Here is a 27,445-nt window from a genome sequence, read left to right on the forward strand (position 1 = left end):
GAGACTGTCTCTCCGCAGTTGCTCGGTCTGCTTGCACAGAGATGTACCTTTCAAGTTAGCCAATTGAACTGATAAGAGAGAAACCTTTCCTGCTGGTAATGCAGACTGGAATGCTGGTCAGACATTGGAAGAAATAATTTGCAGCCCTATAATTCTTTTATGGTCGTGGGCAGACAAAAAGCAATGGAAATTAGCACATAATAGTACTTGTATATGCACACATACACATGATCTGTTCTTACTAGCACTGTTTATAAGATAGCCGTGACACCTACACAGAACCTGTTTTACAAGGAATCCATGAATAGTGAGAGGCTCCATTGACTTACAGTAGGATCTATATGGTGTAAAAACACCAATAAGGCCTGGCTCACGCTCTTCTTGTGCTCTATACTGAGCATCGCATCAGGTTTTGTGAATCTCTGAAAAACAGGATTGAGGCAGAAACCCCGATGGAGCTATTCACTATGAGGCAGGCAGAGTCACTTTGAACTTATTCTTGCAGTGTCCATCTTTTTCACAGGGATACAAAAGCGTGGTAGACCATGCTTTCGCGACTGCCTAAAAAGACACTGCCAGAGCAGTGTCCAGATAGAGTACAAAGTGTCTCCATCTGCCTCAGAATTGGAAATGGCAGCGGGAGGTCATATGACCGCAAGCATGCGATTTGCATACATTCTGACTAGACGTGTCCATCCTCACTCAATAGACTAGCATTGAGCGAGGCCATGCAGTTCTATTAGGGAACGTGATCCATGTATGCTAAACACATACTTGTGGTCACGCACTCACCGCCGGAGAAACCTCACAGTTCACGTGATGTGAGGACTCACAATCTGCAGTCACATAGAGTTACTGCAGACTTGTAACATAAGACAACCTCATTAAGGCATAACTGGAGGACCCTTTTGCTATTTCCAGTTAGGGTAGGGGGCTACATGGGGAAACTGAAATCACGGTGTCCCATTGCATCTCGGGATTTTTTATGGTGGAGTATTTGTACAGTATGATTTTCTGTCACTGGTCACAAGTGCAATGAAAATCACTCGTGAGAGACTTGAAAGCAATACATATGTGACTTGTCAGCGAATGGCAGTTTTGTTTTTACAGCCAACTCACAGATTTAGAATAGTAACGGGACAGCAAGTAGCAAACAAATCATTCAAATGTCTTTGGACTTGCGACTTGTCTGAAAATTGCCGTCACGTAACATGTCGCAGTGTAGCTCTAGCCTTATGGTCCTGGCTCTAGAAGTATGTTAGTCTTCATTCCCTTTTAGCCAGAGTTTCTCCCTCCGGTGTCACAGTGCAGGGCCAGAGGGAATCTGATGTAAGAATAGACCATGTAGGATCATTCACATTCATCTGGTAAATCAGCTGTTGTGCCAGAACCTTCAAAGAGTCGGATCAGAGAAAGCTACTTGTTTCTTTTCCTCTATCCAGCTCACCAATTTTGAAGTATAAAATGGTGAAAAAGCTTGATGACAAGTGATGCCGTTTTGAGATCTGTTGCCATCAGTTCAAGCACAAAAAAAAACAGATGTGGAAACCCGGCTAAAGCTTGCAGTGTTAATAGTATAAAATCCGTGTTCTGTACTAGGGTACTATACAGCCATCACATAGGCCCTGTGTATATGATTCTCCCTAGGCAACAAGCATCATTTAGAAAATAAAGTTGTGCTTCTCTGGGACGGAGCCAACTGTTGCTAGAAGCATTGTTGTTGTGTGTCCTGGCAGTATAGTATTCATTCTTATTGGGATTTGCAAGGCGTGCTGTTCTTTTAGGTTTAGGCAACACCTCGGGGAAATATGTTGATAGGATTAATCTTGAATGGAGGACTGCCACATATACTATTTAGGCACTAACAGTCTGTCCTTGTAGATTAATGTATGCATTTTTTACAGACTATCTGCATTGAATAGTATTGTCACACTATAATATAAAGAAAGACACAAAGACACTTACAAATACTGACCTGGAATATGGCAAAAAATATACACGTCATATTCAAGAAGCAGAAATTCATATAGTGTAAATAACAGACTTGTAAAAGAAAGAAATAAACTAAAAAAAATTACCTCTAAGAATGTTCAAGTTTAAAACTCTTCTCTCCCATGTATTGGATAACTTTCCGATTGCCGGTGATCTGACTGTTGTGGTTCCCACCGATCCCGAGAACTGGGGCTCTTCCAGCTAAATTGACTGGAGGTCGATCATGTGCACTGTCTTGTCTATTCATTCAAATAAGCGCGCAGAAGATCAGCCGAGCGCTGCGCCATCACCTTCATTAAGAATATATGGCATGGCAGTGTTCATTATCAAACTCAACTCCATTCAGGACCCCTGTTCTCAGGATCGGTGGGGTCACGGCGTTCAGACTCCCAGCAATTGGTAAGTTATCCCTTATACTATTGATAGGGGATCATTTTTAAACTTGACAACGTCTCTTAATTATCCACAGATAAAATAAAAGCTCAATAGCCCTTTAATATATCATGGAACAATACATACTTGTATAAATGACACAAAATGATAGTAAGAGCTATTGCACTTATAAATACTCTACCTATGGTACGTTATTCCATTACACTTAGATTCCAATATAACATTAGGTTAGAGATAAAGGCCTGGAATGGACAATAAGCCGAAGTTGCCATTACTGTTAACAATAAAGAATATAGAGGAGGTTATGAGATGTTCACCCTAATGATCAGCCTATTACAGCTGCTTATCTAGCCATTGGGGTTGACACCTTAAGGGGAACCTGTCAACAGGTTTTCGCTATGTAATCTGAGAACAGCATGAGATAGGAGTTAAAACACTGAACTCAAGGCATCTAGTTTAAAAGTCATCCTCCCCAATAGGCAGATGCCAAGCAACCGTGAATCATTAGGTAGTCTAGTAATGAGTTGTGAGGTCCCCTGTGCGACAGACCTGAACCCTGTACTAGTGTGGCCAGAGCCTGAAGCTTGTTCCCCGGTCTGTGTATGGCCAGACCCTGAATCAGTATCCGAGACCAGTGTGTCTGAATGTGTGCCTATCCCAGTATTTTGTGTATCCGGACTGTCCTATCAGTCCCCAAATCAGCCCTGTCTGAGTCTCTGTGTCAGTAACTGATCTGCAGAGGAGCCAGAACCTACTAATCTGAACTGAGTCCTAGTCCTATCCGCGTCTCCGTACCTGACCTCTGGGGTCAGCAGCTGCAGTATTGGGGACTGACTAGGAGTAGTACCTGGCAGCTACCTGCAATTCAATTTTGACTCCACCATCATGAACTCCAGGTAGCCGCTTAGCTACGCCCCTCCTACATAAACCGGGCCCCATAGCACCGTGGGTCCACGAACCACATGCGCCACCTGCTTGCGTAGCACTGAGTGATACATCATTGGATTCAGGGTCTCTATGCCTACATCATGCTGCTCTCAGATAAGGTAGCAAAAACCTGCTGACAGATTCCCTTTAAATAAGCGACATAGCTCTTGCTCAATATAGTTTCAAACTATAATTCTCTGTTAGGGCAGTCCCACATGTCCAGATAATTCCGGTACCAGAAAAATCGGTACCGGAATTATCCGTTTCCGTGTGCCCCTGCGTTTCTGTAGCACACATGCGGCACACGTGTGCCGCCCGTGTGCCCACTGGGTACCACACGCACCGTGCAGGAGACAGCGCTGGAAATAAGCGCTGCCCCCTGCATCTGGTGCTGAAGCCGCGATTCATATCTTCTCTGCAGCAGCGTTTGCTGTAGAGAAGATATGAAAAATCCTTTTTTTTTTTTGTTTCTCGTGTTTAAAATAAAGATCCCTGTCCCCAACCCCCTCCCACCCCCTGTGCGCCCGCCCGCTGTTATTAAAATACTCACCCGGCTCCCTCGCAGTGTCTTGTCCTGGCTGCAGCTTCTCCTTTATGCGGTCACGTGGGGCCGCCCATTACAGTCATGAATATGCGACTCCACCCATATTAATTTCTGTAATGGGCAGCCCCACGTGACCGCATACAGGAGAAGCTGCGGCTAGGACAGGACACTGCGAGGGAGCCGGGTGAGTATTTTAATAACAGCGGGCGGGCCCACAAGGGGTGGGAGGGGGGTGGGGACAGGGATATTTATTTTAAACACGAGAAAGAAAAAAAAAAAGGATTTTTCTTATCTTCTCTACAGCAAACGCTGCTGCAGAGAAGATATGAATCGCGGCTTCAGCACCATGTGGGGGGGACAGCGCTTACTGTAGCGCTGTCTCCTGCATGGCAAACGGACTGCACACGGACAACGTCCGTGTGCGGTACGTGTTTTACACCGACCCATTGACTTTAATGGGTCCGTGTAATACGTGCGCTCCCACGAACACTGACATGTCTCCGTGTTTTGCACACGGACACACGGTCCATGAAAACACGCTGACATGTGCAGAAACACATTGATTTTAATGTGTCTACATGAGTCAGTGTCTCCAGTACGTGAGGAAACTGTCACCTCATGTATCGGAGCCACTGACGTGTGAAACCGGCCTTACACCTTAAAAACAGGACAAAGTGAATATAAGGATAGTTCCATAGTTCTAAACAATCAAAGTCTGCAAAAAAAACCTCTAAAAAACAAAAGAATAACTCATAACCAATGTCTTTGCGTCACAAGGATGAAAAAAAGCAATAATACAGGTCTCCGATAATAATATAAAAATCTCCTTCTGAGTAGAGGTCTTTTAATTACTGACCTGTTTCCCCTAAAAAATAACTAGGGTAATTAGAGAAAAAAAGAGGGGGGGCAAAAACAAGTCAGTAAGGCTATGTTCACATGTCCAGTAGTGATCAGCTACAACATATATACCAGCAATCCATTGGCAAAAAAGTTGTGCAGACACAATTTCTTAGTCCATGTTTAAGTGATTTCTGCTGCATCTTTTTTTTTTTTAACAGTGAAGTTTGTGGAAAACAGATCCGTTAATTAGCCATCCATTTTTTCCCATATGTAAAGGATCCATTTTTTGCTTACTGGATCAGTAAGCAGTGCATGCCTAAGGCTGGGTTCAGATGCGTGTAATCAACACTCGTCCAATTTTCATCTGTATTATTATCCGTATTCCATCTGTCTTTTTATTTTTACATCTGTATAGCATCTGTTTTTATAAAAATTTATAAGACCAAATACATCATTTCAGTGCAAGTTACTTGTCTGTTGTTGAACAGAATATGGTATAAACACTTGAGGGAAAAGATTCTGGATAAAGCTGGGTTCAGACAAGCCTATGAAAAATGATCTGTTCTGTTCCATCTGTATGCTATCCATGTATCATCATCCTTTTATCTTGTCCATTTTTCACATCCATATGAAATCCGTTTTTATACATCAACAGATAAAAAATTGAAGAAGACCAAATACACTTTCCTATCGTAAGAAGAGTTGAGCGACTTTTACTTTTTTCGGCTCGAGTGGGGTTTCGCGAAACCCGACTGTCAAAAGTCGGGTCGGGTGAAATCGGCTGATTATTGCAAAAAGTCGGGGGCCGACTGAAACACGAAACCCAATGCAAGTCAATGGGAAATCAAAGTCGGCAGTGAGTGGAGGCCAGGAAAACACCTACAGTGCCCATTTTAATGCCAAAAACAAAATTCTTATTACTTAAGCTTGTCAATCTTAATTTACTTTATAATAATAGTTAGGCATTGAAAACTGGGGGTCATTTGGCTAAAGTTGTGGGGGGGTAGGGCTGGCTCAAGATTTTTTTGGGCCCAGGAAACGCGGAATACGTCACGGCGGTGGAGCAGGGAGAGGTAAGTATTTCAACTTTGCAAGTGCTGTGATCCTGAGCAAGCAGGGAGGGGGGCACTCGTTGGCACTGGCACAGGGCCCCTCATAGTACGGCGGTGTGTTTGATGGCGGGTGGCGCATCCCACTGGCAGAGACACTTTTGCGTACTATGAGGGGCCCTGTGCCAGTGACGTCGCCAACGAGTATGCCCCCCCACCTGATGAAGGAACCTGCACTTTCATCTGCACCTTCCTCTTTGTCCCCGTGTAAGGTGGTATAGTATGCGGGAAGGGGAACCTGACTTTCAGCAGGGTCAGATTCTGGCAGTGTAGAGTGCAAGGGGAATGTAGTGGTCAGGGTCAATGTACCAGCAGACTCATCTAGCAGTGGCTGGGCAATGGGCAGAATGAGGAGGAAACACAGATATAGGCCCAAATAATAAAGTAAGCTAAATGCAGTTCAAAATTGGTAACAGGACTAAACAGGCGGCATTGCTTTGTTCAGTGGAGGACAACTGTAATGAGTGGCAGACAGTTAGTAGGCCCAAATATTAAAGTAGGCTAAATACAGTTCAAAATTGATAACAGGACTAAACAGGCGGGATTGCTTTGTTCAGTGGAGGACAACTGTAATGAGTGGCAGACACAGTTAGTAGGCCCAAATATTAAAGTAGGCTAAATGCAGTTCAAAATTGGTAACAGGACTAAACAGGTGGCTGTTGTGAATTCTGTGGCTGAGTTCACTTCTGTGGTCACAAGTGGTATTGCAGTCTCTGGGCTTCCTCCCTCAGGTGTTTTGGTGAGCTCGTTGGCTGCCTTGCTATTTAGCTCCACCTGAGTCTGTCTTCCTTGCTCCTTGTCAATGTTCCAGTGTTGGATCTGAGCTACTGCATCTTTCCTTGGGCCTGCTGCTCTGCTAGATAAGTGCTTCTAGTTTGTTTTCTGTTTTTTCTGTCCAGCTTGCTATTAACTTTTGCTGGAAGCTCTGAGAAGCAAAGGGGTGCACCGCCGTGCTGTTAGTTCGGCACGGTGGGTCTTTTTGCCCCTTTGCGTGGTTTTCGTTTTAGGGTTTTTTGTAGACTGCATAGTTCTCTTTGCTATCCTCGCTCTGTCTAGAATATCGGGCCTCACTTTGCTGAATCTATTTCATTCCTACGTTTGTCTTTTCATCTTGCTAACAGTCATTATATGTGGGGGGCTGCCTATTCCTTTGGGGTATTTCTCTGAGGTAAGTCAGGCTTGTATTTCTATCTTCAGGCTAGTCAGCTCCTCAGGCAGTGCCGAGTTGCATAGGTAGTGATAGGCGCAATCCACTGCTGCTTATAGTTGTGTGAGGATAGATCAGGTACTGCAGTCTACAGAGATTCCACGTCTCAGAGCTCGTCCTATTGTTTTTGGTTATTGCCAGATCTCTGTATGTGCGCTGATTACTGCACGCTGTGTTGCCTGATTGCCAGCCATAACAGTACAAGGAGCCCCACCAATGATTCCCAATAGAGGGAAAAAAGAAATCCTGACATCATTTTTTTTTCTTAGCTCTGTCTTCAGTCTTTTTTTCCCCCTAGACATTAGAGTGCTTCAGGACACAGCTGTGGACATGGATATTCAGGCTCTGTGCTCCTCAATGGATAATCTCGTTGTAAATGTACAAAAGATTCAAGATACTATTGATCAGAAATCGATGCTAGAACCAAGAATTCCGATTCCTGATTTGTTTTTTGGTGACAGAACTAAGTTCCTGAGCTTCAGAAATAATTGTAAGCTATTTTTGGCCTTGAAACCTCATTCTTCTGGTAATCCTATTCAACAGGTTTTGATTATTATTTCTTTTTTGCGCGGCGACCCACAGGACTGGGCGTTTTCTCTTGCACCAGGAGATTCTGCATTGAGTAATGTTGATGCATTTTTCCAGGCGCTGGGATTGCTTTACGATGAGCCTAATTCAGTGGATCAGGCTGAGAAAAATCTGCTGGCTTTATGCCAGGGTCAGGATGATGTAGAAGTATATTGTCAGAAATTTAGGAAGTGGTCAGTACTCACTCTGTGGAATGAATCTGCACTAGCGGCTTTGTTCAGAAAGGGTCTCTCTGAAGCTCTTAAGGATGTAATGGTGGGATTTCCTATGCCTGCTGGTTTGAATGAGTCTATGTCCTTGGCCATTCAGATCGGTCGTCGCTTGCGCGAGCGTAAATCTGTGCACCATCTGGCGGTATTGTCTGAGAGTAAACCTGAGCCTATGCAGTGCGACAGGACTATGACTAAAGTAGAACGGCAAGAACACAGACGTCTGAACAGACTGTGTTTCTATTGTGGTGATTCTACTCATGCTATTTCTAATTGTCCTAAACGCACTAGGCGGTTCGATAGCTCTGCCGTTATTGGTACTGTACAGTCCAAATTCCTTTTGTCCATTACCTTAATGTGCTCTTTGTCATCGTATTCTGTCATGGCGTTTGTGGATTCAGGCGCTGCCCTGAATCTGATGGATTTGGATTATGCTAAACGTTGTGGATTTTTCTTGGAGCCTTTGCGGTGTCCTATTCCGTTGAGAGGAATTGATGCTACACCTTTGGCCAAGAATAAGCCTCAGTACTGGGCCCAGCTGACCATGTGCATGGCTCCTGCACATCAGGAAGTTATTCGCTTTCTGGTGCTGCATAATCTGCATGATGTGGTCGTGTTGGGGTTGCCATGGCTACAAACCCATAATCCAGTATTGGATTGGAACTCTATGTCGGTAACCAGCTGGGGTTGTCAGGGAGTACATGGTGATGTTCCATTTTTGTCTATTTCGTCATCGATTCCTTCTGACATCCCAGAGTTCTTGTCGGACTTTCAGGATGTATTTGAAGAGTCCAAGTCTGATGCCCTACCTCCGCATAGGAATTGTGATTGTGCTATCGATTTGATTCCTGGTAGTAAATTCCCTAAGGGTCGTTTATTTAATTTGTCCGTACCTGAACACACCGCTATGCGCAGTTATGTGAAGGAGTCCCTGGAGAAGGGACATATTCGCCCATCGTCGTCACCATTGGGAGCAGGGTTCTTTTTTGTAGCCAAGAAGGATGGTTCGCTAAGACCGTGTATTGATTACCGCCTTCTTAATAAGATCACTGTTAAGTTTCAGTATCCCTTGCCATTGATTTCTGACTTGTTTGCTCGGATTAAGGGGGCTAGTTGGTTTACTAAGATTGATCTTCGTGGTGCGTATAATCTGGTGAGAATCAGGCAGGGAGATGAATGGAAAACGGCATTTAATACGCCCGAGGGTCATTTTGAGTATCTGGTGATGCCGTTCGGACTTGCCAATGCTCCATCTGTTTTTCAGTCTTTTATGCATGACATTTTCCGTGAGTATCTGGATAAATTCTTGATTGTTTACTTGGATGACATTTTGATCTTCTCTGATGATTGGGAGTCTCATGTGAAGCAAGTCAGAATGGTTTTCCAGGTACTGCGTGCTAATTCCTTGTTCGTGAAGGGATCAAAGTGTCTCTTCGGTGTGCAGAAAGTTTCATTTTTGGGGTTCATCTTTTCCCCTTCTACTATCGAGATGGATCCGGTTAAGGTTCAGGCCATCCAGGATTGGACTCAGCCGACATCTCTAAAAAGTCTGCAGAAATTCCTGGGCTTTGATAATTTTTATCGTCGCTTCATCTGTAATTTTTCTAGCATTGCCAGACCATTGACCGATTTGACCAAGAAGGGTGCTGATTTGGTTAATTGGTCTTCTGCTGCCGTGGAAGCTTTTCAGGAGTTGAAGCGTCGTTTTTGCTGTGCCCCTGTGTTGTGTCAACCTGATGTTTCTCTTCCGTTCCAGGTCGAGGTTGATGCTTCTGAGATTGGTGCAGGGGCGGTTTTGTCACAGAGAGGTTCTGGTTGCTCAGTGTTCAAACCATGTGCTTTCTTTTCCAGGAAATTTTCTGCTGCTGAGCGTAATTATGATGTGGGCAACCGAGAGTTGCTGGCCATGAAGTGGGCATTCGAGGAGTGGCGTCATTGGCTTGAGGGTGCTAAGCATCGCGTGGTGGTTTTGACTGATCATAAGAACCTTACTTATCTTGAGTCTGCCAAGCGCTTGAATCCTAGACAGGCCCGTTGGTCGTTATTTTTTGCTCGTTTTGATTTTGTGATTTCATACCTTCCGGGCTCTAAAAATGTGAAGGCGGATGCTCTGTCTAGGAGTTTTGTGCCCGACTCTCCGGGGTTATCTGAGCCGGCGAGTATCCTCAAGGAAGGAGTCATTGTGTCTGCCATCTCCCCTGATTTGCGGAGAGTGTTGCAGAAATTTCAGGCTAATAAACCTGATCGTTGTCCGGCCGAGAAACTGTTCGTCCCTGATAGGTGGACTAGTAAAGTTATCTCTGAACTTCATTGTTCGGTGCTGGCCGGTCATCCAGGAATCTTTGGTACCAGGGAGTTGGTTGCTAGATCCTTCTGGTGGCCGTCTCTGTCACGGGATGTGCGTGCTTTTGTGCAGTCCTGTGGAATTTGTGCTAGGGCTAAGCCCTGCTGTTCACGTGCCAGTGGGTTGCTTTTGCCCTTGCCGGTCCCGAAGAGGCCTTGGACACATATTTCGATGGATTTCATTTCTGACCTTCCCGTTTCTCAAAAAATGTCGGTCATTTGGGTGGTCTGTGATCGCTTTTCTAAAATGGTCCATCTGGTGCCCTTGGTTAAATTGCCTTCCTCCTCTGATTTGGTGCCTTTGTTCTTCCAGCATGTGGTTCGTTTACATGGCATTCCTGAGAATATTGTTTCTGACAGAGGTTCCCAGTTTGTCTCGAGGTTCTGGCGAGCCTTTTGTGGTAGGATGGGCATTGACCTATCTTTCTCCTCGGCCTTCCATCCTCAGACTAATGGCCAGACCGAACGAACCAATCAGACCTTGGAAACATATCTGAGATGTTTTGTTTCCGCTGACCAGGATGATTGGGTGTCATTTTTGCCGTTGGCTGAGTTCGCCCTTAATAATCGGGCCAGCTCGGCTACCTTGGTCTCTCCATTTTTCTGCAATTCTGGGTTCCATCCTCGTTTCTCTTCAGGACAGGTTGAGTCTTCGGACTGTCCTGGTGTGGATTCTGTGGTGGACAGGTTGCAGCAGATCTGGACTCAGGTAGTGGTGACCCCTCCTCAAGGGGGGGGGGTACTGTTGTGAATTCTGTGGCTGAGTTCACTTCTGTGGTCACAAGTGGTATTGCAGTCTCTGGGCTTCCTCCCTCAGGTGTTTTGGTGAGCTCGTTGGCTGCCTTGCTATTTAGCTCCACCTGAGTCTGTCTTCCTTGCTCCTTGTCAATGTTCCAGTGTTGGATCTGAGCTACTGCATCTTTCCTTGGGCCTGCTGCTCTGCTAGATAAGTGCTTCTAGTTTGTTTTCTGTTTTTTCTGTCCAGCTTGCTATTAACTTTTGCTGGAAGCTCTGAGAAGCAAAGGGGTGCACCGCCGTGCTGTTAGTTCGGCACGGTGGGTCTTTTTGCCCCTTTGCGTGGTTTTCGTTTTAGGGTTTTTTGTAGACTGCATTGTTCTCTTTGCTATCCTCGCTCTGTCTAGAATATCGGGCCTCACTTTGCTGAATCTATTTCATTCCTACGTTTGTCTTTTCATCTTGCTAACAGTCATTATATGTGGGGGGCTGCCTATTCCTTTGGGGTATTTCTCTGAGGTAAGTCAGGCTTGTATTTCTATCTTCAGGCTAGTCAGCTCCTCAGGCAGTGCCGAGTTGCATAGGTAGTGATAGGCGCAATCCACTGCTGCTTATAGTTGTGTGAGGATAGATCAGGTACTGCAGTCTACAGAGATTCCACGTCTCAGAGCTCGTCCTATTGTTTTTGGTTATTGCCAGATCTCTGTATGTGCGCTGATTACTGCACGCTGTGTTGCCTGATTGCCAGCCATAACAGGTGGCATTGCTTTGATCAGTGGAGGACAACTGTAATGAGTGGCAGACACAGTTAGTAGGCCCAAATATTAAAGTAGGCTAAATGCAGTTCAAAATTGGTAACAGGACTAAACAGGCGGCATTGCTTTGTTCAGTGGAGGACAACTGTAATGAGTGGCAGACACAGTTAGTAGGCCCAAATACTAAAGTAGGCTAAATGCAGTTCAAAATTGGTAACAGGACTAAACGGGCGGCATAGCTAGGTACACGGGTGGGCTCCTCTGCTGAGTAGCAGACAGTGGTAGTAGGCGCAAAGTATTAACTGGTCTAAATGGAGGCCAGGGCCCCTGTATATTTTAACTATCATCTATCATTTCAACAAATTTGTATTGGCAGAGCCATTGATGGATTTAACAGCACAGACTACACCGTGGTGGAATAGGGAGAGGTAAGTATTGCAAGTGGTAGAGCACTGTTCGAGCTGGGGGGGAACACTCTCTCGTGGGCGGCGGTACTGGCACAGGGCCCCACATATTACGACAGTGTGTCTGACGTTGGTTGTGCACCACCACCGTCAGAGACACTTCATTGTACTATGAGGGACCCTGTGCCAGTGCCGTCGCCCAAGAGTGGGCACACCCACCTGTCCAGGCAAACGGCACTCTCACGGGTGCTTGCGCCAGGTGGTGACCACTGCCCTGTGGGGGGAGTCAGCCCATTTAGGGAGGTATAAAAATGGCCTATGGTGGACATTCAGCAGCTGCAAATGGAGGAATTGGAGAAGTCAGTAAGAGGAGGCCAAAAGCAAGATATTTTTCAGGCAAGCTACGTGTCAGCAGGGGAAGGTGGGGCAAAATAATTTGAAATCCATGATTGGTTCATTTTAATGAAGGCTAGATCATCTACATTCTGGGTAGCCAGATGTGTCCTTTTTTCGGTCAGTATTGAACCAGCAGCACTGAAGACTCTTTCTGATAGCACACTAGAAGCAGGGCAAGCGAGCTCCTGTAATGCATATTCTGCCAAATCTGGCCAGGTGTCTATTTTTGATGCCCAGTAATCAAAGGGGAATGACCTGTGAGGGAGAACATTGATAAGGGAGAAAAAGTAGTTCGTAACCATACTATCACTTTGAATCGATGCAGCAGTACCTGTCGTGTCAGCGGTCATTGCGAAATCACTCCACAAACTGGTCATAAAACCCCTCTGTCCAACGCCACTTCGGATTTGTGCACCTCTAACACCTCTGCCATGTTGCCCCCTACGGCTCGTGTGAGAACCATCACCGCCGCTGTGTGCTGGGAATGCCTGAACCAAACGGTCTACAAGAGTTGCTTGTTTGGTAGCCAATGTTTGCTCAAGGTTCTCATGTGGCATGATATTTTGTAATTTTCCTTTATATCGGGGATCCAGGAGGTCGGCCAACCAGTAATCGTCATCGGCCATCATTTTGATAATGCGTGGGTCCCTTTTAAGGATAAGCAAGTCATATTCAGCCATGTGGGCCAATGTTCCAGGTGTCAATTCACTGCTTGTGCTGGGTTGAGGAGCACTTTCTTGCAAATTAACATCAGTTGTGTCAAAAACCCTGTACCTGACCTTGCAACGCCACCAGTTTTTATTGCCCCCTGTGAAGCATCCTCCTCCCATAAATATTCATCCCCATCATCCTCCTCTTCGTCTGCCACCTCGTCCAGGAGAGTTCACTAAGCAGACAATGGCTGACTGTCATCAAGGCTTCCCTCCTCCTCGGCTGCAGACGCCAGCTCCTTAATGTGCGTCAAACTTTGCATCAGCAGACGCATTAGTGGGATGCTCATGCTTATGATGGCGTCGTCTGCACTTACCAGCCGTGTGCATTCCTCAAAACACTGAAGGACTTGACAGAGGTCTTGTAGCTTCGACCACTGCACACCAGACAACTCCAAGTCTGCCATCCAAGTGCCTGCCCGTGTATGTGTATCCTCTCACAAATTAATTACAGCACGCCTCTGTTCGCACAGCCTCTGAACCATGAGCAGTGTGGAGTTCCACCTTGTTGCAACGTCGATTATTAGGCGGTGCTGGGGAAGATTCAGCGATCGCTGATGGTTCAGCATACCGCTGGAGTGTACGGGCGACCGGCGGATGTGCAAGCAAAGTCTTCGCACCTTCATGAGCAGGTCTGGTAACTCCGGCTAATTTTTGAGGAAGCCCTGCACCACCAGGTTCAAGGTGTGAGCCAGGCAAGGTATGTGTTTAAGTTCTGAAAGGGCTATGGCAGCCATAAAATTCCTTCCGTTTTCACTGACTACCTTGCCTGCCTCAAGATGTACACTGCCCAGCCATGACTGAGTTTGTTGCTGCAAGTACTCGGCCAGTACTTCTGCGCAGCTGCATAGTATATAACACAACCCAAATAGTATATAGCACAGCCCTCATAGTATATAACACAGCCTGCATAGTATATAACACAGCCCGCATAGTATATAGCACAGACCGCATAGTATATTGCATAGCCCACATCTTCCACCCCCCACAGTCCAGTACTCACTGTTATAGCAAAAAACTAAACAAAAACGCACTCCTCACCTCTCCTCGTACTCGCGCTGCTCCCGGCTCCTGTCTCAGTGGCTGCACTGCCTGGCACACAGTGAGTGCGCACTGACGCTCTCTCCTCCATCATTGCTTTGAACTGTACTGGCAGATGCCGGTATAGTCAGTGTGGTGGCGGCGGGAGTCGGCACTGGTGGCAGGAGGGCCCCCCTGATGTGCTGCTAGTTGGGGGCCCCTTAGGGGGCGGGGGCCCTAGGCAGCTGCCTGGTCTGCCTGCCCCTAACGCTGGCCCAGCGTCCAAGGAAGTACTAGACCGTAATACGGACGAGTGCAATGCGCTAAAAAAATCGCATAGCACTCGTCCCAATGTTAATCTATGGGGCAGCTCCCATCATCCGATATTTTCTCGACCGTATTCAGGATCCGAGTGAAATCGCAGCATGCTGCGATTGTCAGCGTATCTCGGCCGAGAATCGCCAATGCAAGTCTATGGGTGTGAGAAAAAATCGGATTACATATGGACCATGCGTGTGCATTGCGAGAAATACGGAAGACTTCTCCAGGTGACAGGAAATTGAATCATCCATTATCAGGAAGCTTTGGCATGCTAATTTCTGGCCCACGCTGGATTGCAAACCAGGAAGCACGCCTCCACGGAGTGCACTGAGTAGCAGCATGGCCAGGCATATAAATGTTGAGATGCTGATTGCTCTGGTCCATGATAGACCCGAATTATGGGACCAACGCGACGCACATTATGCGGACCGTGCACGTAAAGACGCAGCATGGAGGTCAATATGTCGCCACATGTTCCCTGATTTTGATGATCGACCTCAAGAGGTTCAGCAAGAAATTTGTAAGTACCATCCTTTATGCAAAAATGGGTTTTTATATTGGGTTCATGATAAAAATAAGCATGAACACATCATATGTGGTGTGTTTATGAGTGAAGTAAATGATCCATGCTCTTGGTTGAAGATGCAAAAACATTACCAAGACACACAAATATGGATGAAATGTAGTAGCTATTGTCCTTTAATATACAGTGGGGCAAAAAAGTATTTAGTCAGTCAGCAATAGTGCAAGTTCCACCACTTAAAAAGATGAGAGGCGTCTGTAATTTACATCATAGGTAGACCTCAACTATGGGAGACAAACTGAGAAAAAAAAATCCAGAAAATCACATTGTCTGTTTTTTTAACATTTTATTTGCATATTATGGTGGAAAATAAGTATTTGGTCAGAAACAAAATTTCATTTCAATACTTTGTAATATATTCTTTGTTGGCAATGACAGAGGTCAAACGTTTTCTGTAAGTCTTCACAAGGTTGTCACACACTGTTGTTGGTATGTTGGCCCATTCCTCCATGCAGATCTCCTCTAGAGCAGTGATGTTTTTGGCTTTTCGCTTGGCAACACGGACTTTCAACTCCCTCCAAAGGTTTTCTATAGGGTTGAGATCTGGAGACTGGCTAGGCCACTCCAGGACCTTGAAATGCTTCTTACGAAGCCACTCCTTCGTTGCCCTGGCGGTGTGCTTTGGATCATTGTCATGTTGAAAGACCCAGCCACGTTTCATCTTCAATGCCCTTGCTGATGGAAGGAGGTTTGCACTCAAAATCTCACGATACATGGCCCCATTCATTCTTTCATGTACCCGGATCAGTCGTCCTGGCCCCTTTGCAGAGAAACAGCCCCAAAGCATGATGTTTCCACCACCATGCTTTACAGTAGGTATGGTGTTTGATGGATGCAACTCAGTATTCTTTTTCCTCCAAACACGACAAGTTGTGTTTCTACCAAACAGTTCCAATTTGGTTTCATCAGACCATAGGACATTCTCCCAAAACTCCTCTGGATCATCCAAATGCTCTCTAGCAAACTTCAGACGGGCCCGGACATGTACTGGCTTAAGCAGTGAGACACGTCTGGCACTGCAGGATCTGAGTCCATGGTGGCGTAGTGTGTTACTTATGGTAGGCCTTGTTACATTGGTCCCAGCTCTCTGCAGTTCATTCACTAGGTCCCCCCGCGTGGTTCTGGGATTTTTGCTCACCGTTCTTGTGATCATTCTGACCCCACGGGGTGGGATTTTGCGTGGAGCCCCAGATCGAGGGAGATTATCAGTGGTCTTGTATGTCTTCCATTTTCTAATTATTGCTTCCACTGTAGATTGTTTCACTCCAAGCTGGTTGGCTATTGCAGATTCAGTCTTCCCAGCCTGGTGCAGGGCTACAATTTTGTTTCTGGTGTCCTTTGACAGCTCTTTGGTCTTCACCATAGTGGAGTTTGGAGTCAGACTGTTTGAGGGTGTGCACAGGTGCCATTACTACAGGTAATGAGTGGAGGAAAGAGGAGACTCTTAAAGAAGAAGTTACAGGTCTGTGAGAGCCTGAAATCTTGATTGTTTGTTTCTGACCAAATACTTATTTTCCACCATAATATGCAAATAAAATGTTAAAAAAAAACAGACAATGTGATTTTCTGGATTTTTTTTTCTCAGTTTGTCTCCCATAGTTGAGGTCTACCTATGATGTAAATTACAGACGCCTCTCATCTTTTTAAGTGGTGGAACTTGCACTATTGCTGACTGACTAAATACTTTTTTGCCCCACTGTATTCCCCAAGGAATTTTATGTCCCCCTCGGCTCCTGGGCCCGTGTGTGATTGCAATCCCTGTTTGAGTTATGTGCGTGATATTTATGTACCAAATGTTGTATCTTTGCAGTCAATGATGTCACTAGATGCTGGCGGAGTTGCCGTGACCAATACCGGCGTGAACGACAACTTCCTGGGCGGAGTGGTGATGCAGCCACAAAAAAAAGAAAATACCTATATTTTGATCGCCTTAATTTTCTTGCACCGGTGATGGAGCTCAGACCGTAAGTGCATGCATGTCTCAAAAAATGTGACACATCTTATTACGTGAATATGTATGTATTTTTTCTAATTAAAAGTCTTTTGTGAAATACAGAACAGAGTCAAATCTGACAGAAAGGGAGACTGCATCTGACTCTGAGTTGGTGATTGACCCTGTTGGTGAAGAGGCAGAAATGGCTGGACCATCTGGGCAAACAACAGGCAGCAACCAACCACCACCACCACAACCAGCAGCAGCGTCTTCTGCCACACAGGAGGCAAATCCAGAGGTGGAGGAAGGAGCCCAGAGCAGCAGTCCAACCTTGGCTCTGGATACCTCACCACAGCCTAATACCAGACCAAACCGTGGTTGGCGCAGAAGGGTGGCTTCGAACATTGGCACCAGGAGGCAAGTGGATACAGGGGTGTTGGACTATTTGTCCAGAGCTGCCCATGACGATGGGGAGGAAGCGTACTTCCGCAGTCTTGCCCGCTATTTACGACCCATTCCACGCTCGCTCAGGCTGCGGACCAGAGGTTGTATCCAAATATTGATAGATGCAGCCACACCCCCAAACAACCCCACTGATGTTTTTAATTATCTGGAACGGTGGCAAATGTCAGCTACCAACCTTCTGGCGGTGCAAGACCTTCCACAGGACCAATCACAAACTGTCGCAGCACCACCCCCGCAACCTATAGCTCCACAACATCAGCATGCCCAAAGCACGCAACAACCACAAAACAGGGCAATTTATGATTACCCTGCAACTGCCCAATATGACCACTTGAACAGACACATGTTTGGAGGCTGGTCCCAACATGTGTCTGCTCGACATGGCCATATTGGGGGGTCTGACCAAATGGGACAAGCCGGTACCCAGGACTTGATGCCCTTCTACCCTCAACATCAAGTGTTAAGTCATACACATGATCGAAACTTGCCACAACAACCTCAATTTAGATCAACACTAACACAGGTTGACAGTCTGGTTGGTCAACCACCCAGGCAAAGTTCCGCACATGCTGGACACCTGCCATCACCATCACCACCCCAACCTACCAGAACCTGTAATTTTGTTTAAAATGTTTTGGCCTGTCATTTTGGCTGTTGTATGGCCTAAGTTTTTTTTTACCTTGGCATGTAAATCTGTCTTGTTCATATGGCTCTAATTACCTATGCTGATAATATGTTTGGAGAATATATAAATATATACTATGAGCAGTAAAAATTTGTTTGCAAATCGGAGTGTTATGTATTGGTCAAACTACATACATGATTTGTCAACTTAACACACTTAGCTAATTTCTGGTTGAGATACATAATACACAATAGAATCCGGAAAATTATGGTATTTATTAACTTACAATCTAACTTAACTTTGCTGCAAAACAGCATTGTCTTGCCAAACAGTCGATCCCTCTGGTGACACAAAATAATTTGTTAAAACATCACGAACTTTAAGGCCTGAGGGCTGACGACGTGAAGGAAGAACACGTGTAGTTGTCAAGACAGTATTTGCAGAATCAATTTCATTGGAAGCAGATGATGGGCAATCATGGTATCTTGTAAAGTTGTGAAGAACAACACATGCTTTTATCACGCCATTTCACTCAGTTAGATTGCAGACTGAAGTACCCGCCATTTTGCACTGAGAATGCCGAATGAACACTCGACCAGACGGCGGGCACGGGAAAGATGCAAATTAAAAATTCTGCGCCGGTAGTCCAGCCCTCTTTGTGGATAGGGCCTCATGACGTTCCTTGATAATTGAAACACCTCATCTGCTACCATCATGTAAGGCACCGCATCCAAATTAGCACCTGGTATGTGACTTGGGGGTGGGAGATCCAATTCATTGTTGCGCAGCCGCCGACCCATAATGGAAGAACTGAAGACTCTAGAGTCTCCAGTTCTCCCATAGGCCCCAATATCTACAATTATAAACCTGTAGTTGCTGTCGACTAGGGCCAACAGCACTACAGAGAAAAACTGTTTATAATTATAGAATTGGGTCCCTGAACCTGGCGGCTTACGCACACGGATGTGCTTTCCGTCAAGTGCCCCAATACAGTGCGGAAACTGGCACGTGTCCTGAAATCCTTGAGCAATATTTAACCAGTCTGCCATTTTGGGTTCAGGCATCACCTCTTGATGGAGTCTTCTCCAGATTTCCGTGCATGTATCCCGCACAATACCAGAAATTGTAGATTTTCCCAGTAGAAACTCTAAATGCAGTGCCGCATATGATAGGCCAGTGGCAAGGAAGCTAAAAGAAAACAGAGTATTCTTTAAAAATATAAAGTGAACACAATACAGTGTTATATTTGCAACAACAAAAATGTTTAAAAAAAATGGCATGCTTATTAAATCATTAAGGACATGCGATGGCTTTCATCTTTGACAAAATTAAATATTATCTAAGAAGGCCAAATGATGTTGAAGTTACCTAAACATTTAATTAGCTACTTTGAATAAGGGGGAACAACATTAAAGTGTTAAATAATTTTGGACAAAATTTATTTAGACATACCGTAAGGTAAGGATAAGGCGCTCCTCTGCTGAAATAGATTTGCGCATCCTGGTGTCCTTCTTCGTGATCCCTGGTCGCAAAATATCCAACAAAATATCAAAGGTTTGAATCCTCATCCGACAATAGTTGAAGAACTTGTCCGGATTAGTCCTCAGAGCAGCATACAGACGGCTGAAATGGCCTTTATTGATCCGTTGCTTTATAAGTGGATGTACCCACATCCGTCTCCGCCTCCTCGGATCTACAATAACTGGGTATGGCTGGCCAAAACGCTGGGAAAGTACCCAGTTGTAAAGCACACGCTCTGTGGTGTTAAAAGTCAGTAGATCAGAGATGTTGCTCATCAATCCGAAGTGCACCAACACACGCAGGGACTCTACTGCATAGATTGGTGGGTGGCACCTGTGTTTAGGGCCATTAAATAATGTTCTTGGTGATGATTTAAATTTTTTCAGGTGGAAAATCCGTTATATGTCCATTTTGCAAGCCTGCGAGAAAATCTCGCCATACGGATGCCATACGGATGTCACACAGATGTCAAACGGATCATTTGTTGCGAGAAAATCGCATCCTCGCACTGCACACGGATCACTGTTTTGGTAACATTTGTGCGATTCTCGTCCGTCAAAAACAGACCGTTTTTTAATACGTTGTGTGTGTCCCCGGCCTAAAACCAAGGCCGTGCAGAAGGGAAGCCCACCAACATCAGCGCCTATTTTAGCTCGCTGGCTCCCTGCATTGCACTACATACTGACAGCCAATAAGAAGTCGGCAGCTGATGTCGGAGTGCCTGTCACGAGCGGCGGCACATGGCAGTGACAATCTGCAGGCTGTAGCAGAGGATTTCACAAGTTATGGGAGCGGAGGAAGGTAAGTAGTATTGTTTGTTGTTTTTATGTGTTGGAAGTGCACAGCACAATGGACATTATATCAGGAAGGGGCACCAGGATGGAGGACATTACATCAGGAAGGGGCCCATGATTGGGAACATTATACCATGAAGAGGTCCAGGATGGGGGAAATCATAGCAGGATAGGGGACATACCAGGAAGAGGCCCATGATGGGGTACAATACACCAGGAAGGGGTACAGGATGGAGAACATTATTTGAAGCAGTTGCCTAGGATGGAGGACATTATACCATGATGGGTGTCATTATACCAAGAAAGGGCCCAGGATGGAGGCTATTACACCAGGATCAGGGTAATGATTGGGACAGTATACCAGGAAGGGGAACATATAGAGGACATCATTATACTTGTAAGGGGCTCAGTATGGGGGACAATATACAAGGATAGGGGACATACCAGGAAGAGGCCCATGAGGGTTGACATTATACCAGGAAGGGGTACAGAATGGGGGACATTATAAGAAGAAGTGGCCTAGGATGACAGACATTATTACAGGGAGATGCCTGGATGGAGACCTTATTAAATGGAGAGTGAACATGTCTTTATAGAATCGAGTACGCTACAAGGACCCATATATTTGACCAACATGCAGAAAGGGGCCCAGGGGACTATTGTTATGTCATTAAGTCCCGAGGAAGAGAGAGGGGAGCAGCCAGTGATTGGCTGAAGGTCTCGTGTGACATAACAATGTCACGAGTCCTTGGAGACAAGCAATGGGACAGCGCCTGCACCGAAGGTGAGTTTAGCTATTGTTCTACAATGGGGAACTATGATGATTGAGAAGGGGTTGTCCGAGTAGTAGACAATGCCTTTAAACGTATATAGGAATTGCTTCATAATGAAATTTTCTTTATTTTTGTTTTCTATTCCCAGAAAACCCCTCTAAGCTCTGTTCACACTAGAGTCAGGGTTCCAGTTCTACCAATTATAACCAATCACAGATCTGGTTACCAATTCTGGCTTTCAAAAGGCAAAAGAAAGCTGAAGCATGAAGCTGAAGCCCAAGAATGAAGCAGATTGTAAATTATCCCACGTCTATGGATTAGGGAATAGCTTCATTAATTGGTAGAAGGTCAACCATTGGGACTCCATGATCCTGATGAGGGGGCTCTGAATGGGGCAGCTGTGGAGGATGCCCACCTCCTCCCTCATTCTCTAGAGGACGGCCAGACACTGTTGACTACAGCACTCGATTATTTGTCAGTCCCATAGACAATGACTGGTCCAGAAGTCGAGCATGTGCACCTCCGCTCCATTCAGGACAGGGATCAAAGCCAAAAAAAAGATTGTAAAAACTTACAATTAAACTTGTGCAGTTCATTTTCTCAAAACACTGAATGTAATAGCGTGCGATGGAGATGTGCAGGTGTAATTACACGGTGTGCTTTGGACACAGTGTTTGCAAATGCCACTATGACAATGCCTTATTGTCCCCACTAATAATCGTGCTGCGGCCGACGTACACCATGGATGATGGCTGCACCCTGCACAACACAAACAGCTGGCTAATTACACGCTCTGGGCTCCTAGCCAAAACCTCCTATCTATACAACGTGAATCACCACTACTCCCAGCGTGTCCTGGGCTCTGCTCTCAGTGCACGTGGAGGGCCGCAGCTTGCCTCAGAGCATATGTGCGCCCTGCCCCGAGCATACACCATGTCGTGCGCCCTGCCCCGAGCATAGATCATATCGTGCGCCCTTCCCCGAGCATACACCGTGTAATGCGCCCTGCCCCGAGCATACACCATGTTGTGCGCCCTGCCCCGAGCATACACCATATCGTGCGCCCTGCCCCGAGCATACACCGTGTAATGCGCCCTGCCCCGAGCATACACCGTGTAATGCGCCCTGCCCCGAGCATACACCATGTCGTGCGCCCTGCCCCGAGCATACACCGTGTAATGCGCCCTGCCCCGAGCATACACCATGTCGTGCGCCCTGCCCCGAGCATACACCATGTCGTGCGCCCTGCCCCGAGCATACACCATATCGTGCGCCCTGCCCCGAGCATACTCCCCAGCCGCCACTTTCTACACACGCATAGCGTGACTAGCGGCCCGGAGCTGCCCAGAAAAGCCCGGGTTCCGCCCACTGTCACCTGCTGCCGGGCTCTGCCTTCCCCCACACAGGAAAAAGGGCTCAAAGGGCCGCGGTGGAGCCGCACGAGATGTGCACGCAGCCGGGGAGCAGCCTGGCACGCCAGTGCGTGTGAAGTGCCCGGGCTCGGTGCTGCGTGTGCGCTTCTCGGATATCCGCGCTCACCGACAGCCCATTATCACTCCACTCCCCTCACATTATCGCTGCCTCTCACGCTAGCCTGACCGCTGCTTCTTGCTTCATTATCTCTGCTGATTACTGCAATGTCCCCACAGCCTAATTCTGATGTCGCCTGCAGATACTGCAGCGTTGTAGTTTCATACAAAGTTTTTTTATTTTGCAGGTGAAGCCTGTAAGGCTATGTGCACACGCTGCAGATTTTGATGCGTTTCCGCAGCATTTTTGGATGTGCGGAATTGAATCAAATCCGCAGTGTAGTGCACTAGCAATGTTAGTCAATGGGAAATTGACAATTTGTGTGCACATGATGGGCGGGTTTGCAGCATTTTATTTTCCGCAGCATGTCAATTCTTTTAGCGGACCTGCAGCGTTTCTGCACCCATTGACTACTACTGTGTCCGGCCAATCCGCAGCAAAACTGCAGGTTTAAAAAGATCTGCAGTTTTGCTGCAGTGTTGCCTGCGAGAAACGCAGATAGGGAGGAGGAAGAGTGTGTGCGGAGACTGTGTGCGGGGGTGTGTGTAGACTGTGTGCGGAGACTGTGCGGGGCTGTGTGTAGGCAGGCATCATCCGATGGGAATACTAGTCCCATCCAGCTATGCCTGCTACAGTGACAGCTAGCCAGAGGCATAGCTAGGGTCTTGGTTCAGGGGGCCTTCTGAGTGGGCCCCTAACCAGGTAATCTTGATTACAACTGGGTGATGCGCCCTAATAGTGGAGGAGAACCTCAGCAGATGACCGCGCTATTACTGAAGATAATCTCTATATAAAAACCAACATGGATAATACCGCCATATGGTCAGTGGTAGATACCAGCCCTACAGAACATGTAACAGATCAAAGTACAGTTACAGATAATGACTTACCGCTGACGTTCTTTCTGATGAAATCGTTCATTTTTCCCGTCTTTTCCATCTGGCCCAGACCGACACGACAACTTCTTCCACCCAAGACTCAGCTACAGAGATTACAACAAAGGGTACCTTCACACATAACGATATCGTTAAGAATATCGTTGCAACATCACGCTTTTTTGTGACGTAGCAACGATCCCGCTAACGATATCTTTATGTGTGACAGCGACCAACGATCAGGCCCCTGCTGGGAGATCGTTGGTCGTGGGGAATGATCAGGACCTTTTTTTGGTCGCTGATCACCCGCTGTCATCGCAGGATCGGCGTGTGTGACTCCGATCCAGCGATGTGTTCACCTGTAACCAGACATCAGAATGTGAGTATGTAGAGTTTTTTTTTTTACTTTTACAATGGTAACCAGGGTAAATATCGGGTTACTAAGCGCGGCCCTGCACTTAGTAACCCAATGTTTACCCTGGTTACCCGGGGACATCCGGAATCGTTAAATACAGTTTCAACGATGCCAAAGTCTTTCCCCGGACGCTGGAGAGAGCTGTCTGTGTGACAGCTCCCCAGCGACCACACAACGACTTACCAACGATCACGGCCAGGTCGTATCGCTGGTCGTGATCGTTGGTAAATCGTTTAGTGTAACGGTACCTAAAGACACATTTCGCATCTCACATTTTCAGCCATCACCATCTATTCCCAATGTGCACAAACTCCTCATCCTGTTGGTACCCCAATGCTGCTGCCCTATGTGGCCCTATTACTGCCCCTGCTGTGTGGTTCTCTGTGCCCTCTAAATTCTAAAGCAACTCTCTAGAATATAATAATGCCGGGTGCAAGTGCCCTAGAAAACAGTGCCAACATTTTGTTACCTAGAAAGTAATATTGCCCTGTGTACCCCTTGACAGTCACAGTAACCTGAATTCCCCTATAACAATAAGTGCCCACTTTACATTTAAAAATGTCCTGAATCTCCCTTCTGTGCAACTCCCCTATACACTGTATGATGATCTCTTATACACAGTACAATGCCCCCTCACTGTATATGTACTGATCCCTTAATATCCCCCAAACTGTTAAATGCCTCCAGCGCTGTTTGATAGCCCCCTAAATAGCCTCCATATAGCATAATGCACCAGGTAGTCCTCAATATAGTATAGTGCACTCCCCATAGGTCTCCATATTGTATAATGCACTTCCCATAGGTCCACCGTCTCCATATAGTAAAATGCACTCCCAATATGCCTCCATATAGTATAATGCACGCCCCATAGGCCTCCATATTGCATAATGCACTCACCATAGGGCTCCATATAGTATAATGCACTCCCCATAGGCCTCCATATAGTATGATCCACTCCACATAGGTCTCCATATAGTATAATGCACTCCATATAGGCAGACTATACTGTATAATGCACTCCCAATAGGCAGATTCTATACTATACTGAACTCCCCATAGGAAGACTATAGTGTAATGCACCCCTCTAGGCAGCCTCTGTAGTGTAATGCACCCCTATAAGAAGCCTCTATAATGTAATGCTCTCAAAGGCAGCCTCTGTAGTGTACTGCACCCCCATAGGCATCCTTTATAATGTAATGCACCCCCATAAGCAGCATGGTGGTGCAGTGGTTAGCACAGCAGCCTTGCAGCGCTGGAGTCCTGAGTTCAAACCACACCAAAGACACCATCTGCAAGGAGTTTGTATGTTCTCTCCGTGTTTGCGTGGGTTTCCTCCGGGTTCTCTGGTTTCCTCCCACATTCCAAAGACATACTGATAGGGAATTTAGATTGTGAGCCCCAATGGGGACAGCGATGATAATGTATGCAACCTGTAAAGCGCTGCGGAATGTTAGCGCTATATAAAAATTAAGATTATTATTATAGGCAGCCTCTGTAGTGTAATGCAGCCCCATAGCCACGCTCTGTAGTATAATGCACCCTATAGGCAGCCCCTGTAGTGTAATTCAACCCCATAGTCACGCTCTGTAGTATAATGCACCCCTTAGGCATCCTTTATAATGTAATGCACCCCCATAGCTACCCTCTGTAGTATAATGCATCCCTTAGGCAACCTTTATAATGTAATGCACCCCCATAGCCACCCTCTGTAGTATAATGCATCCCTTAGGCATCCTTTATAATGTAATGCACCCCCATAGCCACCCTCTGTAGTATAATGCACCCCCATAGCTACCCTCTGTAGTGTAATGCAGCCCCATGAACTAAATACTCATCTCTCTTCCTGGTCCCTGCGCTGCTCCTTGCTCCCGCTCATCTCCGACTGCAGGCACTGAGTACTGACGTCATCGCGCCCGCTGTCAGTGACGGTCAGCTGTATCGGCATCCAGCCGATACAGCTGACCCTGCGATGACGGGCTAGGGGCCCACTGCTGGCATCAGGCCCCCGCCTGCTCAAGGGCCCCATAGCGCAGTCCAGGCAGATCAATTCTCCCTGCTCTTCCGCAGAATGTAACTGTATTGGTGCGATGTGCATGCTGATACAGTTACAGTACCGTAGCTCCGGGTGGGCCACCTCAGAGCACGAGGCCCGGGGCCACCGTCCCCTCTTCCCCCCGGTAGCTACGCTACTGGTGTGAAGCCTTGAAAAGTTGGATTCTAACACAACCTGTGACGGGCTATTGACCATAATGATGCAAACAGTGTTACTTTGTGCTTTATCTGACCTCACTTTTGGCAATGTCCACCTTTCTGGGGCGTGCACAAAAGCAAGGTTGATTGTACTTGTATATAATGGCATATATAATCCCCCATACCAGGATATATAATCCCCCATCCTGGTATATATATATAATCCCCCATCCCAGTATATGTAATCTCCAACCCCGGTATATACTGTATAATCCCCTATCCCGGAATATATAATCCCCCATCTCGGTATATAATCCCCTATCCCGGTATATATAATCCCCCATCCCGGTATATGTAATCCTCTATCCCGGTATATATAATCCCCCATCCCGGTATATAATACTCCATCCCGGTATATTAAATCCCCCATCCCGAGATATAAAATTCCCCATCCCTGTATATGTAATCCTCCATCCCGGTATATATAATACCCCATCCCGGTATATAAAATCCCCCATCCCAGGATATAAAATCCCCCATCCCGGTATATATAATTCCCCATCCCGGTATATGTAATCCTCCATCCCGGTATATATAATACCCCATCCCGGTATATAAAATCCCCCATCCCGGTATATGTAATCCCCCATCCCAGTATATAATAATAATAATAATCTTTATTTATATAGCGCCAACATATTCCGCAGCGCTTTACAGTTTAACAGTTTCAAACACAACAGTCATAAGTAACAACATTAACAATACAGTAATTAAAGCAAAATAAGACGACCCTACTCGTGAGAGCTTACAATCTACAATGAGGTGGGGGAGATACAAAGTACAGGTGTGTATTTACAATGATAGTGAATGGGCTACACACAAACATAAAATAACTGATTAGTGAATGTGGTAGGCCGCTCTGAACAAATGTGTTTTGAGGGAGCGCCTAAAACTATGCAAATTGTGGATGGTCCTAATATTTTGTGGTAGAGCATTCCAGAGCATTGGCGCTGCGCGGGAGAAGTCTTGGAGTCGGGAGTGGGAGGTACGGATTAGTGCAGAGGTTAGTCGAAAGTCATTTGCAGAGCGCAGAGGTCGGTTAGGCCGATAGACAGAAATAAGCGAGGAGATGTAGGGGGTGCCGCACTGTGGAGAGCTTTGTGGGTGAGAACAAGTACTTTGAATTGTATCCTGTAATGAAAGGGCAGCCAGTGTAACGACTGGCGAAGAGTGGACGCGTCCGAGTAA

At 46.2% G+C, this 27,445-nt stretch overlaps 1 protein-coding gene across 1 annotated transcript; it reads right to left on the minus strand.

The window, feature by feature from the left end:
* Window positions 1-18,358: 18,358 nt before the first annotated feature.
* LOC138680840 (uncharacterized) lies at window positions 18,359-22,655 on the minus strand. Its single transcript, XM_069768074.1, has 2 exons — window positions 19,552-22,655; window positions 18,359-19,287 (listed from the first exon to the last, which is right to left on the minus strand). Exons 1-2 carry the CDS (start codon window positions 19,893-19,895, stop codon window positions 18,636-18,638), a joined length of 996 nt encoding a protein of 331 aa, XP_069624175.1. The 5' UTR covers window positions 19,896-22,655; the 3' UTR covers window positions 18,359-18,635.
* Between the last annotated feature and the right edge of the window lie 4,790 nt (window positions 22,656-27,445).

This window comes from Ranitomeya imitator, chromosome 5 (genome assembly GCF_032444005.1).
Source record: "Ranitomeya imitator isolate aRanImi1 chromosome 5, aRanImi1.pri, whole genome shotgun sequence".
Taxonomy (NCBI): Eukaryota; Metazoa; Chordata; class Amphibia; order Anura; family Dendrobatidae; genus Ranitomeya; species Ranitomeya imitator.